General features: G+C 42.8%; 2 protein-coding genes across 3 annotated transcripts; one reads left to right on the top strand and one right to left on the bottom strand.

Annotated features, from left to right (window-relative positions):
• Window positions 1–1,339: 1,339 nt before the first annotated feature.
• cmc1 (C-x(9)-C motif containing 1) lies at window positions 1,340–5,795 on the top strand. The gene is made up of 4 exons (XM_037454014.2): window positions 1,340–1,485; window positions 1,879–1,971; window positions 5,154–5,244; window positions 5,368–5,795. The coding sequence occupies exons 1-4, from the start codon at window positions 1,467–1,469 to the stop codon at window positions 5,486–5,488; spliced, it is 324 nt and encodes a 107-aa protein (XP_037309911.1). The 5' UTR covers window positions 1,340–1,466; the 3' UTR covers window positions 5,489–5,795.
• A 434-nt stretch (window positions 5,796–6,229) lies between these two features.
• On the bottom strand, window positions 6,230–15,857 carry azi2 (5-azacytidine induced 2). 2 transcript variants are annotated; one of them, XM_037454012.2, is made up of 8 exons: window positions 15,654–15,857; window positions 13,875–14,128; window positions 13,111–13,227; window positions 12,821–12,926; window positions 12,354–12,487; window positions 12,035–12,099; window positions 10,507–10,631; window positions 6,230–8,218 (listed from the first exon to the last, which is right to left on the bottom strand). In XM_037454012.2, the coding sequence occupies exons 2-8, from the start codon at window positions 14,091–14,093 to the stop codon at window positions 7,824–7,826; spliced, it is 1,161 nt and encodes a 386-aa protein (XP_037309909.2). In that variant the 5' UTR covers window positions 14,094–14,128; window positions 15,654–15,857; the 3' UTR covers window positions 6,230–7,823. The 2 variants fall into 2 exon arrangements, with proteins under 2 accessions (XP_037309909.2, XP_037309910.2); XM_037454013.2 differs by having other exon boundaries at window positions 12,827–12,926; window positions 15,654–15,853.
• Window positions 15,858–16,862: the final 1,005 nt, after the last annotated feature.

Here is a 16,862-nt window from a genome sequence, read left to right as displayed (position 1 = left end):
GCAATCATTCATTCACTTGGCCTGTTGTGTAAAATTGGATAGTGTTACAGTTTACAGGAAAGATCTGCTGATATTAAAGTCTGCAGAAGCCCACCTGGTAGCAGTCTGTGGGGTGTTTTTGTCGGGCTTGGAGATGTGCGTGTCCATCTGCTCTAACCGTCTATACGTGTGTGGTAAAAACATTTTAAAAACATGCAGTTCACAGGAGATGGTTTGGGGTCTCATTCTGTGAAAGTAGTTTTTTTTTTTTGTTTGTTTGTGGAAATCAATGGTGTTGTTTCTTTTTCTTACTGGCTTTTGATGTGTTGATGAAAAGAATGTGCTTCTCCCCAGAGGTAAAGTGACGGCGTCGGCTTTGTGAGGTCAGGGAGCCGTTAGAACTTCAAGTCGAGAGGCAAGACGCTCACAGTATCCCCTCTGCTGGGTTAGTGTGTGTGGGTGAGTGTTAGCTGTGAAGGCGCACTCACTGGGTGCATATGTGGTTTGGCTGTGGAGGTGGTTAGTTTTCACTCATTTCTTAGTGTAGTCATACGTGTGAAGCTTGTCTTTTGCTTTAAGGTGTGTGTGAATGTCTGGTAGTACCTGTCGCGTTTACTGAACAGGTGGGCCCTCCTTGCATGGGATCTAGACAGCCACTGTCTGCCACAACTGACTGTGGTCAGGCTTATACTGCTCAACATGCAGTCTGTGGTGCAGGCGCTGTGGTTGGATGTCGATGAACTTTCAGTGGAGTACTCTTTCACCATTTTTATGGCTTCATTCACCTTAAGCCAGTTTTTTTCAAGCCATTTTTTGGATTATGTGTTCTTTTATATGTAAAAGAAGAAGGAAACCTTTCATTATATCATTCAGTCATTAAATCCTGCCAAACTAAAGGTAAAATAATCAAGCCACTATATAATCACTGACATTCTTGCTACTCATGCCTGTAAGTCAAATTATATGTGACATTCATAAGGAAATTTGTGCCATTATTTCATAATGATGACCTCAAATGTATGTAAAAGTCATGGAATATTGGTCACCAACCATCACTAAACTCACACTGAGTTCTGACAACAAAAAACAACATCATTAATTTATAATTCTTAGCAACACCTCTCACCAAATAAAAATCTAATGGGATAGCACTAATTATGTCCACCCCATGTACTCTCCATGTGTACTACTCCATGTGTCCAGCTGGGAGGAAATCCATTATATCTAATGTTGTGTTATTCTGCAGCACGTTATTTGGGATTAGCTGACACCTCACACCTCATCTTTTTTTTAAAATTAGAATTAAAACCCGATACTTCTCAAATGCAGAAGCACTATACACTCCTCACCACACAAATGACCGAGTTTGCGCACGACTCTGGGATTTGTAGTTTCCTTTGCCCTCCAACTACGTCAGCGGAAGTATTTTGAGCGTACGCGAGGTCACATTGGTCCAGTTTTGTAATGTTTTGAGAAACATCGACACGATGGAAGCAGTCAACACAGGTATTAAACATTTCTGCTCTCTAAAGTGTATGGTGTCCATTTTATACCATTGTTGAAGTATCTAACGTTAAGTGACGTCGCTGCTAATACTGCGTCATCTTTATTCGATGTGATGTGGACCGGTGTGTAGCTAGCGATAACGTAAGCTAGCGTCCCTAGCTACACAATACAGAGAAAACACGCATCGTTTCTGGTTGAATGTAGCGTCAACACACACACACACACACACCTGAAAACCGATTGTTTCCTCGCGTGTGAGTGCGTTACGGAGGCAGGAGTCTCCCCTGGTAAACGTAACCTTACACGAAACGGACACGAAGAGTAACACTATTGTTTTGAACTAGAGAACTAATGGCGCACCTCTTAATGTTAATGTTTGCCCTGCTTTTTCAGAGGAGATCCAACTGAGGCACGTGGAGAAGGATGTCCTAATCCCCAAAATGATGAGGGAGAAAGCCAAGGAGCGCTGCGCCGAGAAGGTTGAAGGTACGTGCCCGTGTGTGTGTGTGTGTGTGTGTGTCCGTGTGTCCGTGTGTGTGTCCGTGTGTGACAGATACAGCACTTGTCTTCCTTACTGACTTTATAGTCACGTTTAGGTTCGCAGGACTGCAGCCGTGTACTGTGTAGAAATTGAAATGAATTTCTTTGACACATTTTGCAGTTGGATTTAAGTGAGTTTGGTTCCCACCTAATACGAATTTTCTCATTTTTGTGATTCTGTTTTGATTTATTATTTTTTTAAAACCTCGCTAAGTTCATGGCTTGCACGTTTTTCCATATATTGTCAATAAATATGACGTTCTATGCAGAAAGAGGGAACTGCATTCAATGGGTTTATGTGTTATAATTGAATAACAGTACATACTAAGACGAATTCATTACTATAACATAATGATGCCACAATGATTTTAGCTAACATAATTTAAAATAACATCCAATTTTGGACAAACTATTTTTTTCATATTAATCAATCAAACTTTAATTGCAGGCTTGCCACAGATTTTTTCTTAATGTTTGTATATATACACCATTTCGTAAACACGTATGTATGTGTGTGTGTGTGTGTGTGTGTGTGTGTGTGTGTGTGTGTGTGTGTGTGTGTGTGTGTGTGTGTGTGTGTGTGTGTGTGTGTGTGTGTGTGTGTGTGTGTGTGTGTGTGTGTGTGGGGGGGGGGGGGGGCGGTGATGATAATAGTCGGCCAAAGCCAACCAGGAGGTATTAGTCAGAGGCAAACTGTTTCGATTGACACTTTTTCGGGGTGTAGGAGAAAGGGGAAACTGTGATTAAAACTTGATTGGAACTAAACTACTAAATAGAAAGTACAGGAATGAACTAAACAGATGGAATGAATAAAGAATATGATGAAGAATACAATGAATGAATACAAATGTATCACAAACAAATAAAAAGCAATGTCACAAGCAAAACAATCCCTAACTCGTTGATTGAATAATTGCATATGTCCACACGTGTTTGGGCAGAACCCCCCCACCCCCCCATGAAATAATGGAAGGGGAAACACTGGAATCCAACCACTTGGATGAAGTGATGCCCTATGAAGTGAACCATCATTATCCCTATCAGCAACGCTTTTGCTGTGAAAAACAGGCAAATCCAGTATTAATCTGTAAAGGGTCTCGGTCACACTAGTGACATCAGATGTTCACATATATATTTTAGTTTCAATAAGAACCTGCAATGCTTTTGTTATACCTACATTAATTCTGCAATAGAATTTGAGACAGCAGAACAAAAAGAATGTCATTGTGTACTCCTAATGAAGCTGTATTGAATGATGTTTAGTCCTGCAGAAGCCTGCACTTTTCCTCCCACAAGTCAAAATACCTACTTCTGAATAGGCCCAATTGTATAAATGACAGTTCATGAAACATTACAAAAGCACCTTCCATTGTAACACAATGCAATTGAGCAGCATCACAAACTTCTGCCTCTAACATCTGCAAACCTTTCATTTGTTTGGCATAAGAGTGGAGTGGCTTTAGTATGGACTTATTAAAGTATGAACAGATAACTTATTTATTCCCCCATTTTATCATTTTACAGTATTTAACATTTCTTTTTAATTGTATTGAAGTGTCCCAATAGGAGACCACCACCCGCCAGTTTGGTTCTGAATCAAAGTATTAGATAATATCAATAAACGCTTTGCTAAAGCTTTAGTTATTTATGGTTTAACTTCTCCCACGATATTTGGCCTGAAGTCTGCTTACAGAAGCCCGATCACAACACAAATGATCTTTTGTGTGTTAATCCACACGCGTACATCATAATGTGCAATTTGTTTTTCTTGGAAGCTTTTTAAAATATCTTTTTTCCTGTGGACTCTCTTCTCAATCGGCATGGAGTTTGGTGGCTGCACCTTCGCTAACGCGTGCTGCAGTAACACACGAGCCCGATGATAACGAGGTTATGTGGTTTGGTAATATCTGTGTGAAACGGCGTGTGCTGCTCACGCGGTGACACTGTGCACATGCACCCTAAGGTGATGGGACATACAGTGGCTGTGTGGGCAGTGGAAACCCCCCGCCCCCCCTCCCCCCCCCCCCCCCCCTCCTGCATCACATTTCTATCTTCTCACCCCACTCATTTTCACACCTCCTTGTCCGCCCTCTATCATTTGATTTTATATGCCTGTGGCTGTACTGGCCTCTCACGGGACGTACTGAATCCAGTTGTGTGTTTTCCTGTGTGAGCTGTCTTCAAACACCACGCAGTCGCGAATTGTTGGCTTAGTTGTTGAATACGACTTGATGCTCTACTTTTTAACCGCTGAGGTCGCGTCAGAGGCAGTGACTTAAGGGTCTGTTTGGAGATTGATGCATCCTTTGGGTGTCCTTCCGCTAAAGGTCCAAGTCTCCCTAAACGGTCCCTCGCTTCTGCTTTCTACTAACTGCCAAACCACAATTGTGTGTCTTTTAAAAAGGGCAAACAAAAGGGGAAGGGGGCCTCACATCTTTTTCTTTTGAAGGGCCTTTTCTGACTCGTCGTGTGTAAAAGGCAACCCTCCGCAGCCTCTATTAGTGCCATGGGACGGGGATGAGGCGCTTGCTGATTAGATTAGTCTCACTGTTCTGCTTCTCTAAATTGGTTTTGCTGTTGCTATTTTCTTTTTTCTTTTTACATCTGCATCCTGATGAAAGTGACTGTGTGATCACCATACTGATGCCCCTGATGAAGTTATTGACGATGCCAGGTGTTTGAAAGGGGGCATGGCAGGGCAGGGAGGTGAGGAGCCTTCAACACTTTGTCTAAAACGACACCCATGCGTGTTTTAATCTGGAATGCACCACTCAACGAGACACAAGGGCGCTGATGCTGCCTCGCGGAATTCCTGCAATTCATTTGCACCTCAGTTGAAAATCACCATAGTTTGAACAAGCGCTGCCCCATATGTAAGGCATTACATTGCAGCCTGTATAGGGGGCCGCTCTGCAGCAGCAGGTGAGGGTGGACCAGGCCACGGAGAAAAATGGTTGCCTGTATGCTGTGCAGAGGGCAGCACATTTAGCTGGATGACAGAGACCAACAATGCCGACGTTGCGTGACGTGCGAGGAGATGTGCCCACCCTGTTTTAGCGATTTTAGGTGTCCAACCTGTTCCCCTTTTTCCTGCTAATTTCCCTCTCTGTACCACTTTCATTCTCCAGCCTTCAACCACTGCTGTAAGGACACAGGTTTCCTCATGGTGTTCAAGTGTCGAGAGCAGAACGCAGCCCTGAAGGAATGTCTGACGATACAGTGAGTATTTGTCTCGGAGCAACATGGTTAGACGGTCACTGACCCGCTGTCTCAATCCATACAATCACCATCGCAGGGCTACATTTCACAATGTAAAATGCTGCGCCTTGTGTTTGCCTCCAGCTACAGGGACCCTGTGTTCTACGAGCAGTGTAAGCAGGAGTACATCCAGGAGAAATTGGAGTTTCAGAGGACGGGGATCGCAACCAAGAACAGGAAACAAAAGCTACCAGCTAGCATGTAAAGAACCACATGCCCCTCCCCCCCCCCCTCAAAATAAGCCATGTTTTTCCACATAAATTAAGGGCTGCTCAGCATTGGCAGAACACTTTGTGGCGTGTATATTGGACACTCGGTGGCGGCACACGTTCTGTTTGTTTGCCTTTTGCGTTTCCCTAAAGTTTGCTAAATCATCTGCAGGAAAAATCTTAGTCGTGCAAATGAAAGACGCTCGTGCGGTGTGTGTGTGTGTGACATGTCAAAGAGCCTTGAGGGATCATGTGACTTACGCTGTTATTGTTAATAAAGGTATTCATTGGCAGTAAAGTGTATATCTGTGTGGTAAATCAGACAAAACATCAAATACATGTTGAACACAATTGCCATATTTTTCATAGTTTGGACGTTGATGCATAGTTTAAAAAAAAAGTGGCTCAGGTCCGTTGAATATTTCTCTTTGGTGACAGCTGCATAAAATCCACCACTGTTTGGCCTTTTATATTTCAAGATTTATTAAAAACATTGTGCAGCACTTAGTCTTTTTTAAACAAGGCATTGAGGTGGTAGGTATTTAGTTTTAATAAATGAGACTCATCTGAAAATCAGCGGGGTGATGAATTGTTTCAGCAGTGAATAAATTCCTTGTTGTGGACTGTAGGAAATGTTCCGCTGCATAAATACATGTAAAAATAAAGTTATTGCTTGTGTCCACTGTAATGTAGTTTGATAAGCCTTCTGTTTATTTCAAATGAACTACAAATCTTTCTAAAATTTGAAAAGATAAAGTAAACTCACACAAATTTCCTTTCCTTTGTTTAATTGATCATATTTACAAACAGTCTGAAGTGCAGTAAATCTAAAATATAATCCATATCTACTGTACATTGCATTTTTGTTTGCAAATTGTTTACAGAAGTATGAAACTACTGCTGTAAAATAACATTTCTTAAAAATGAACAAGAACATCACAGATTTCATGAAACATAATGAAGAAAATGGAAAAAACACTTCAACAACCACAGGTCTTTGTGCCCTTTGTTATTTGATCGAGCCACAGCTCACAATTCAAGTTTTTTCGACTTGTTTCGCCGCCATCGCAGACACTTTTCATACATGTCAGAAGCCTCGTGGTCGTGTAGAAAAAAAACAACTAAACCTATGCTTTGGAGTGCAAAACCGCATTTGGCAGAGTACTGAACCCCCCCCACCCCCATGTACATTTATACAGATATGCACATTCTTTCCTCCGTGTCGCTAAAGTCTACTCGTGTGTTTTCTGTTGTACGTCAGTTGTTACTCATCTGACATAAAAAGAGACTTCTCACAACAATTGAGCTTTAACTGAAATACAAATGTATCCGATTAACATTAGCACATTACACAGGTTAGATACATTTGGTATGATTCAAAAACCTATTATTTGGTGTCAAACTTCAGTGGGGTTTCCAATACAGGGGAGTGTGTCTTTCTCTTATGTGTCCCTTTTAGGGGAAGAGTCATGAACTGTAGAACTATTCTGGTGCCATTGAGAGGCCGGTGTGTTATTTTCTATTTGTGGCAAAGCCAATTTTGATATTGATCCTCAAGCACTTGAACAAAAATAACTGAGGAGGAAAAAAAAAAGGACAATTTGGTAGCTGTCAAAACATTAAACCAAACTTTGATTATCCCACAGTCACTGCATGTGTGTCGCCATCACAGTACAAAAGAAATGACCTCACAGTAATAATTCTCCTTCACGCCACCATGAGACAAACATGGGATTACCTACCTTGTATACTTTACAGCGATTAAACGTAAAAAGACTTGCATTGGAGGGAGTAGTTTCACACGAAGCTGTGGCCCCAGTGAATGGAGAAAGTGGCCCTCTGAGCCCTATCAGGTTTATTATGAAGATATACAGACACAGGTGCACTGAGCTGCACACGCAGGCACACGCAGGCACACTCTGCTTCATGTGTGTGTGTGGTGTGGGGGGGGGGTGTATATGCACACACACAAATAAAAACCTGTATGCATGCTCGCACTGGATAAGCATGTGCATACAAGGGCACACACACACACACACACGCACACCGACAACTGTTCTTGTGAGGGTCCCGATGTGTTCCCCGGTGCCGTGTGCAGAGAGGACCGAGTGATGCGTCTTTACCTCAGAAAAAGGCCTCCTCTGGCCTCGGTTAGTTCCCCCAACCAGCAGGTCCAGTGCAGTCCAGCCAGGAGAGGGGGGGGTCTTATCAACTTAAGGCAGGTTAGGTGGTAGCTATGCGCCAGGCTGGGAGAGTCCATTCATTCCTTTGTTTACTTGCCATCCAATTACATCATTATTTCATCACCTATTTCGCCCATTGCGGTTCTCCTCAATAGGGCTTGGCCCACTCAGCGCTGGGAGGGCTTCTGGGGCCGCAGGTTCCAATGGAGGACGAGGAGTTGGACGCCGCGGCGTTTCCCTCCCAGAACACGGCGTCGCTGGGTTTGGGGGGGCTGGGGAAGGATCGCGAGCTGTCGTCCAGGGAGGCTTGGTTCAGGGGCGGCGGGGGCAGGACGACGGAGCCGGCCTCCCCCGAGCAGCTCTGGGAGGGCCAGGGCCCGTTGTACCAGCAGTCCTCCCGCAGGCTGTCGGGGGGGCAGGGGCGGCCGGAGCACGAGGGCAGCGGGGGGGCGCTAGGGGGGCGAGGCACGGGCGCCCGGGGAACCGCGGGGTGGTTGTTTTTTTCCACGTCGTCGAGACACTGGACGGGGACTGTCGAGGCAGCTGGAGACAGAGACGAGATGTCGAGGGGGGGGGGGGGGGGGGGGGGAAGGATGGAGGGAGGATGAATGAGAGTGAAAATCATGTCAATTGTTGCAAAGATGCTAATAAGAGCCTGATCAAACTTTACATCGGATTTATCCCACAGTCATCATTAATACTAATTTAAATCATCATTAATACTAATTTCACTGTCCTCATGTTGACATAATTGTTTAGTACGAGACGTTGACACTGGGCGCTTGGTTTGTTCTTTACTTCATTCGTCAATATGGGATCAAGGAATATGTACTTTTAGTTCAGTTTTATATATTATTGAAACAAAGTTATTGTATGACTGGGAGGATAGAAGGAAAATGAAAAAAAAAATCTTTTCACTACCTTAATATTTGGCATACAGTTCAATTTGAGTGCACGTCAACTGCAACTGTAGACAAATTAATAGAGCACAAAGGATTATGGGCGTGATATACTGATGGGAAATCAAAGAAATGTATTTTCTAGATCTAAAGATTTGGCAATTTAACTTTTGTCATTAAGTACTTAATTCACTCGACATGTCTGCATCATTAAAGCCATCTGTCAGAATTGGAGATCAGCATTTATGTCTCCGCTTATTGTTCACTATTCAGACAGGAAAAAGAACACGTGACAGTTGAGGGGGATGTTTGTAAGGCTTCGGATGATTCATTTTTCAACATACAAGGTGATAAGAAGTGTGTGTGAAAACAGCTTTTTCTTTAACTACACCATGTCCCTCTTACTCATTCACATGTGGATTAACTCTCGTCCCTGAAGAGACTTCCAATGTGCGTTAAGCAAGCCGTGCGATCGCGCACAAGTTATCATGGCCTCGCAAAAAGCAGAAGAGAAGCTAAAATATAGCTTAAAATATTGCACCACGCAGAGCAGGCTACGTATTGTACAATAAAATCACTGCATAATGAGAGTATCCTCAATAACAATCAGGTTTTGTTCACTAGAACTAATGAAACAAGCCCCCTATGCATGAACTAAGCCGCACTTAAATTCCGTAAAAAGGCAATTCGATGCACAAATCAGATGTCCTAATCTCACACACATCGTCGCATAGCTATCAAAGGATCATTTTGAGCGAATAATAAATTTAAAATAGAGTATCTTCTCCCACTTTTTCCCCCTGCCGCACTCCATCCACACATCATCTATCCCGCCACGCTACTCTTCCATGAGAGGGTCTCCTGAGTCTAGAATTTGAATAATAGTGATTCCAAAGGAGTAACATTAGGAGAATACAGATGCACAATATGCTGAATAAATACATAGCTCCCCCCTCCCCTTCAGATCTGCCTTTCTTTGCCACTCCTGCTTTTCTTATTTCTCCATCTGCCTCATCCAAGTTACAGGATTAGCCTGTTATTCAGTGGAATAAATAGGCCAAGATTTATTTTCTTGCTGTATTTGGTTCTAATTTTCACCTCCATGTCTCCTGTTCTGACACTGCGAGGGAATCGACAACAGAGGTAATCTCTCCTAGAGTAGAATACATCATCACAGAGGGAGGGGAGAGGCGGAACGGACTATTTCATGATGTCCTTGATCAGAGTGTTTGAGTACTTTGATAATATCCACAGTCTTATCACACTCTTATACAAATTGTGACAAGGAGCAGCAGGAGAAATCTCCCCGATGGAGTAGTGCTTCTCCTCAGAAAAGCCTTCCCTTAACAGACGGGAGGAGGTAGAACCCCCTTTTCTTGTGCTTTCATGTTAGTCACATTAGTTTCTTGTGTTGAGAAGCAAGACTTGGATTCCAGCCCCAGAACTTTATTTGAACACATCGGACCATCGGGTGAAAAGACACATTTGCAAATGTCCGATTGGTTAAATATAAAAATACATTTTTTAGTTATTAAGGCATGCCTCTTCTCACTCTGCTGAAAGCTTCTTCAAAAGTTAGAGACTATGCAATGTATGGATTCATTTCCGATGCCATCAGGCTACAATCGGGAGTACAACAGCGCATGTGCAGGCACGCAAAGTACATGTACATTTATGAACGTGACCATTGCCTGTGCAATACCTTCATTCTGAATTTAATACTAGTCTGGAAGACATAAGTACCCTGAAAAGGAAAAACAGTGACAAATTGCTACAAAGGTGTGTAGGGGACACAGGAAGCTCCGGGGAGGTGTGAATGAGAACAAATGAGCAGGTCAACTCACATACTGACACAACCACAGAAACTAGGGTGCAGTCCCATTCAAATAAACAGCCTGCAGCGGCCTGCTCGTGGCCGTGGATCTGCCTCACCTTGTCTTGTCTCACCGATGAGTGGCTTGAGTTTTCTAATCAGGCCCGTCTGGTGCTTCAGCTGCGAGCGGAGGCGAGTGACCTCACAACACAAGGCCTCGTACGTGTGCTGCATGCTCCGCTCCCTGCAGGAGAAAGGAAGCTTTCTGTGAAACAATTTGCTCAAAGGATTTTGGCTGTTTCTTTTTGGTTGGAAAACAGCCCACAGTCAGTGAAAATGTCCTTCATGATGTTGTACCTACTCAGATAGGGATTTTTTTAAAAATCCGATCCTTAAACTCAAGGAATGTTTAAGTTGGAATGTTTGTTTCTTTGCTTTATCTGCTATGTACTGTTTCTTTGCTCCCACATTTAACACAGTCACCGACTGCACTGATTTAAAAAGAGTCACATATGAGTCTCACAGGTGTGGAGAGTATCATTTAGCACTATAAAAGACACATTTACGCTGTGTGTGATTGACTTGACCAGGAATATGTGATTGATTTCAATGCTAAACAACCCAGTGGCATCAGCTGCAATACAAACCAAAAGCAAGTGGAGGTATTTCAGGGAAACACCTGCAAACTGTCCAATCCACACCTCATGTAAAGTTGCAAAATCTCATCAACACTTGTTAACTTCACACACCTGCTTGAAACCTTAAAAATTCTACATGAAAATAGCTGACATGAAACAATTATATTGCACCACAAATAGAATTTTTCTTCATGAAATACAAGGAGGTGCTAATTTCCTGGAGATTAACGTCACTGCAAAAGTAGGAGAGCAGCAATTTTATGTTACGGACCTTGTTTACATCAAAACACTGTTCAAATTGAAAGCATTTGTAATGGACGCAGGTGTCAGGGCTTTAGCTGGTGTGATCCTGAAGCTCAGGTGCATCTGAGACTGTTGGCATAACAGAGGCTGTTCGTACAGAGTCCCAATGTACAAAGCTGCACCCTCCTCTAGTGGCCAAAGTGGACCATTACAATCCCAGCAGATAAACACACCGCATGCCGTGTACGTCACACACATCCTACCAGTGCAGACCAAAGTGGCTTCTTCACACTTTTTGTAACTTGTCTTACAAATGGTCACAGGCTCATTGCAGTGTCTTAGCCAGACTCCATGGCTAAATTATGTTTATAGTTATTTTCCAGGAAGCCACTGAATTGATTTTGCACCGGCTGAGACACATCATCTCAAGTAAAACATGTTGAAAACGGTTGAAAACATCGAATGGCAAAGGCATCCATTTGCGAGCACATTGGAAGCATCGCAGCAAAGTTTTCCAAAAACACAAAAAAAACTTTTGTTGATTTTGAGGTCGACTGAGTCTACATTCGAGAAAATATATTTAAACTGGAATACTGCTTAAGAAGAATCGTATGTAATAAACGCAACACTACACCATGTATTCCCACTGATAAGTCGCCTACGACGAGTACAACCACGGTGCTTAATCCCTTTGTCCTCCGTCCCCTTAAGGAAAGGTGGCTAGTGAACTGGCAGCCACTCAAATGATAATCATAAAGCACTCTACCTGTTATCATGCTTTGCATCACCGGTGTGGTCCAAGTCTGGTCCGTTAAGGCCATAGGGTTCCTCCTAAATCAGAGGAAAGTTATGCAAAATAGGGTGGAGGCGGTGTCGGAAGTTGTGCTCCGTATCTTAGTGGTGTTTGTTGGACCATTACTCAGCCCCACAATGCTCACATTAAACGCATTGTCCCTGTTCTATTCTTACCCCTCTTTTTGTCCCTAACTGCACTACATTGCTCCCACTAGTACCTCTCGACCCCCTTTCCCCCGGTACTATCTTTTTTTTCTTTTCTTTTCTGCCGCCTCCCAACTTTCACTTACCCCACTCCTCTCCAGCAGTCTGCTGTTTTCCAGTGTCACCCTCTCCAAGTCCTCCTGCAGCTTGTGGATTTTGACGTCAGTGCCTATACTGTCCACTTGCCAGTAGTCCTGAGGGCTGTTCAGGCTCTTCATCACTGCACACACAAAAGAAAAAAAAGGACTATTGAACATGGAAATGTTAAGTGTTTCTGTTTTTAAATTTGGTATATCAGATGTATCATTAATATTAGGATGGTGACTTTCTGTTCTATATGTATCACAATGAGTCAGTCACTTGGTACTTGAGTAAATAATTACTTAATTAATTAATAATGCAAATAATTACAATTGTTTTAAGCAGCAGCTTAGTGTTGGCAAGACTTCGGCAATAAAATAGTTCATGTGACTTAAGTAATACCATACTATGAGGTAGTATGAGGTGCTGCTCGGCTGTTGTTTAGAGAAGAAGGCAACCCTGTATGCTGTACCTGTACCTTGGCTGGTCTCCATCTCCGTCCTCAGCTGAAGCAGCTCCAACTCTTTGGCCTGGAGCTGCTCCGTCAGACACCTCTCGCTCTCACTCTTCTCCTTTTTCTGACAGAGAAGAAACGGTGGGGGGTGGGGGTGGAGGAGGGAGGGAGGGTCAGTCACATCAATGAATCTGGTCAGTCCTCTTTCCCGAGCTCTTTTTTTACTCTATTCTCTTTATCCTTAAAAATACTCCTTTATCTCTGTGTCAGGCGTTAGTCCGAAAATTGAAGTTAACCAGTAAACGCACCAGTTTGTTGAGCTCCATCTGCAGGTCCTCCTTCTCTATATAGATACCTCGGTAAGCACTGAAGGCCTTGTTCACGTACTGGGGGCCCTCTGATGAAGGAGCCTCTGGCCTGAAGAGCTACAGCGCAGATAGACAAGAGAGATCAACTCACACATCTGTGGTGGGAGGTTAGTTTCCTTCCACTGCAACCCTCGATGGGCCAAAGGCAGCACCTGATATAACTGATAAGAAAAACATTCTGGGTTATTCTAGAAGCGACTGTCTATGTGTTGTGCAGCATGTTCTCTTCAGCCTACCATCTGCATTACGACCCTTCCTGTTTAAATAGCCCTTCTCGGCGGATTGTACTCGATCCGCTGTTTTCTTTTTCAGCACACTTTTAGGAGCCAAGTGTACTGCCTTGACACATTGTGTGGCAATAAAATACTTCCCCAGGCTTCCTCTCTGGTAATCAGGGCAGATGTATTTCTCATTGTTTTATGGCTTTGACTATAGGCCAACAATATTAATGATGCTGGCATGCACTCTCTCCCAGAGGCAAATAGTTTGCTGTTGAATTTGCTGACTTTTCTAAACTTTCTCAGAGCATTTTTATTTGTCCATAATTCCAATGTCCTGGAAAATGAATGAATAACAATAATAAGAAAAAAAAGCCCCTTTCTAAACCTTCGTTCTTGGTTTTTAAGTCACTTGATTGTGCAGTATACTCTTCTACTTCAATCCCCCTAAAGCTATGGACATCACCTCTTCATTTACATCCATACCTTGTCCTCCAGCTGCTTGACCCTCTTCCTCAGCAAGGTATTGTCTCGCTCTGTGTCTCTCAGCCTCTTCTTGATGTCCTCATAGGCCGTGACCAGGGCAAAGTGGGAGGCAACAGATTCATCGCCAGCACACACCGAGACAGGGCTCTCACCAGCAGCGGTGTAGGCTGTCTCATGTTTAAGGATGCAAATGTCATCATCCACTGCCAGGGGCTCCATGCCTGCACAGGCCTACTCACCAGCAGATGAAAGACCTGGGGATTACAAGATGGTAGTTTCATTTTCCCAGTGAAGCATCCCTGTTTGTTTGTGAAACACAAACATTACACGTTACACATTACTGTGACATGTTAGGGGATGGCAAGCTGTTGCTATGTTTTGTACTACACGTTTCACTCTCCAATATGGAAAGTGTCCCATTGCTGTAACTTTGTTCAGTTGATGACACGTGGTCCAGGATATGTACACTGCATCACAAGAAACTGGTTTGATTGATTGATGAAAGGTAATAGTGACTAATCGGCAGAGTTCAACTCAAATTTGACAGGGTTTACACATTGTAAACCTTTAAGGTTGTCCTAACTGTTGGTAAAGTAATTGTATTAATTGCTCTTCAAATGTTTGTTCACCTGCTTGGTTTTCTTTAATCACTACTTCCTAAAGCAGTTAATAAAAAGGTCTGGAGTTGATTGCATTTGTGCCACACCTCAACCAGCATCAAGCCACATTTGGAAGACCTCAGTGCATCACCAGGCCCACCTTACAGTAACATGTCTTTTGTGTCCATAGAGCTGCTGTCATGAGAAATATCAAGCGTTGCAATTTGTGACATCTGGGACATTTGTGGCAACTGTAGTGTAGGCACATTGCCAATGGCTGTTTGCCCTATAAACATACAAAAACATTCTATTCCTGGAAAAAAAAATCTGAGAGAGACTCACATTGACCTGTTGTTACAAACCTCTGACACAGATCAATTTACTCTCAGTAAGAATGAAAGAAGTCCAGCCAAGCTGCTTGAGGCAGACAGACTGGTAAACTTAACCAACCAAACCCTCCTTGATCTTCTTTGTTCAGAGTACTAGCCTGGCCGGAGAGGCGGTGCAGCTAACGCTGCCCGATGATGTCAGCATGCAATGATGCAGCAAAGCCAAGTTTTAAACAGTAAAGGCCGAATGTCTGCAAAAAGTAAGTTTCAGGAGGAGGAGGATTGGATATGCTTCATGATCCGTGCAATGGCTTCGAACCAACCACAAAATAAACGCAGAACCACTGGCTTTAAAGGACGAGTTGAGACACTGGGTTTGAAATTGAAAGTGACCCCAGCAAGTTAAAACGAAAGTCAACCAAAACCAACACAAGCCACGGAGAGGAATGTCATCGCGTTACCCGCACATCGATCACATATAGGAGCTAATGTCTAACAGGGACATGAAAGCAACGAAAGATACATTATGTCGTTCAAGGAGTCAAAGCAGCCATAATTGGGATGTAAACAATGAATGACACTCGTTTCTATACGATGCTAACGTTATGCTGTTAGCTTCCGTTAGCTCTGTTGACAACCGACAAAACAGAAGGCAGTTCTAAAAATGGTTTCAGAGTGAATAACAGCGCACAGTCACATGTGGATGTATGCAATATGGATCAGCAATTTCCGCGATTGCATTGATCCATCCGTTGATGATAACAGTTAGCTAACGTTAGCTCTTTGCTAACGTCTTCTGGCGAGGTGAAGCAAAAGCAGTCGATTATTTTCCCATCTCAACTGTCACTAACCGTATTCGATGCTCTCCTCAATTGTGTGTCAGTTGGCCTCACAATATTATCATTTATTCTTGAAAGAAGAAGACCTTTCTCCCGGGGGAAAACAAAGAAACGAAGCTGGACTCTCGCACCGTGTCAGAACTGACAGGTGAGGAAACCAAAACTTCCGGGTTTCACTTGACTGTTAAAGTCCTTTCAAAATAAACGCACTATTTAGTAATATTACGCGTGGCATCATTAGTAACGTTACTAGCATGTTGAGGAAGAAGATGCAATGACGCACTTGAGTGGAACAACATGTGAAATAGGAGCTAGTTCTGCTGAATCATTACAACAGTCTGCTGAATAGTTTTATGACCCGAATTAATTATTACGTTTTAAGTACGTGACGCACAGTACAATCAAGTTCGACGTCACGTCCTTTTTAAGAGGCCCGAGGTCAAAGGGTCATCAAATCTCAATGGCCATCGTTACTTGGTGATGTATGTATCTTGTCTCAGATGATAAGCGCCGTTAAAATAAATAGTAACGTTATATTTCAATAAGATAGGAAAATAGCAACTTATTTCCATTTGGAGAGGTTACCGTTACACCAAAGCTCCCCCTTAACGTGCTACCTAAGGCTAATTGTTAACTTGACTGTTAACGTTATAATGTTAACATTAGCTTACGCTAATGCTAAAAAAACGTTAACAAACTTCGCCGGTATTTTTGCACATGCTTAGCTAAGATACGGTAAAGTGACTTCAGCTAACACTGCTTAAAATACAAATGTAACATTAATGTTTTTCTTATTGGCTATTCATCATATTTACGTAGTTTATGAGCTCATAGGTATAGCAATGTGACGTTAGCTAGCTAGGGTTAATTGTGAACTGTTATCATCAAACTATTGTTAGTTATGATGAAAAATGTTAAAACTGTTGCTACAACTTTTTAAAATCATGATACCTCTATACAATAATACATGAATAGTTCATGTGCTTTCATAAAATACCACTTTTTGTTTTTATGATTTCTACCGTTGGTCTTGAGGTGTATTCCACCTAGGATAGTCACTCCTTTTAGAATGTGCATTTTGCATTAATCGGCAAATAATTGCTAAATGTGCAATATAAATCTCTTCAGCAGTCCGAGAAAGTGGGAAATACAACCCCAGTGGCTTTGCTTTGGAGGAAGCTGCAAAGATCGGTGACATGACATGTGAAGAGGAGCCTAAGA

Source organism: Pungitius pungitius, chromosome 11 (assembly GCF_949316345.1).
Source record: "Pungitius pungitius chromosome 11, fPunPun2.1, whole genome shotgun sequence".
NCBI lineage: Eukaryota > Metazoa > Chordata > Actinopteri > Perciformes > Gasterosteidae > Pungitius > Pungitius pungitius.
The sequence above is the reverse complement of the archived record's forward strand: the minus strand, read 5'-3'. Positions and strand labels throughout refer to the sequence as shown.

What these genes read in the sequence shown, in the direction of transcription:
- cmc1 (XM_037454014.2), top strand. An exon ending in CTGCGCCGAGAAGGTTGAAG is followed by an intron (nt 1,972 to 5,153) that starts GTACGTGCCCGT and finishes TTCATTCTCCAG; the next exon opens with CCTTCAACCACTGCTGTAAG. An exon ending in AAGGAATGTCTGACGATACA is followed by an intron (nt 5,245 to 5,367) that starts GTGAGTATTTGT and finishes GTTTGCCTCCAG; the next exon opens with CTACAGGGACCCTGTGTTCT.
- azi2 (XM_037454012.2), bottom strand. Translation starts at nt 14,093, where the DNA reads ATGGAGCCCCTGGCAGTGGATGATGACATTTGCATCCTTAAACATGAG. An exon ending in AGATGGAGCTCAACAAACTG is followed by an intron (nt 12,927 to 13,110) that starts GTGCGTTTACTG and finishes CTTCTCTGTCAG; the next exon opens with AAAAAGGAGAAGAGTGAGAG. An exon ending in GACTGCTGGAGAGGAGTGGG is followed by an intron (nt 12,100 to 12,353) that starts GTAAGTGAAAGT and finishes CCTCTGATTTAG; the next exon opens with GAGGAACCCTATGGCCTTAA.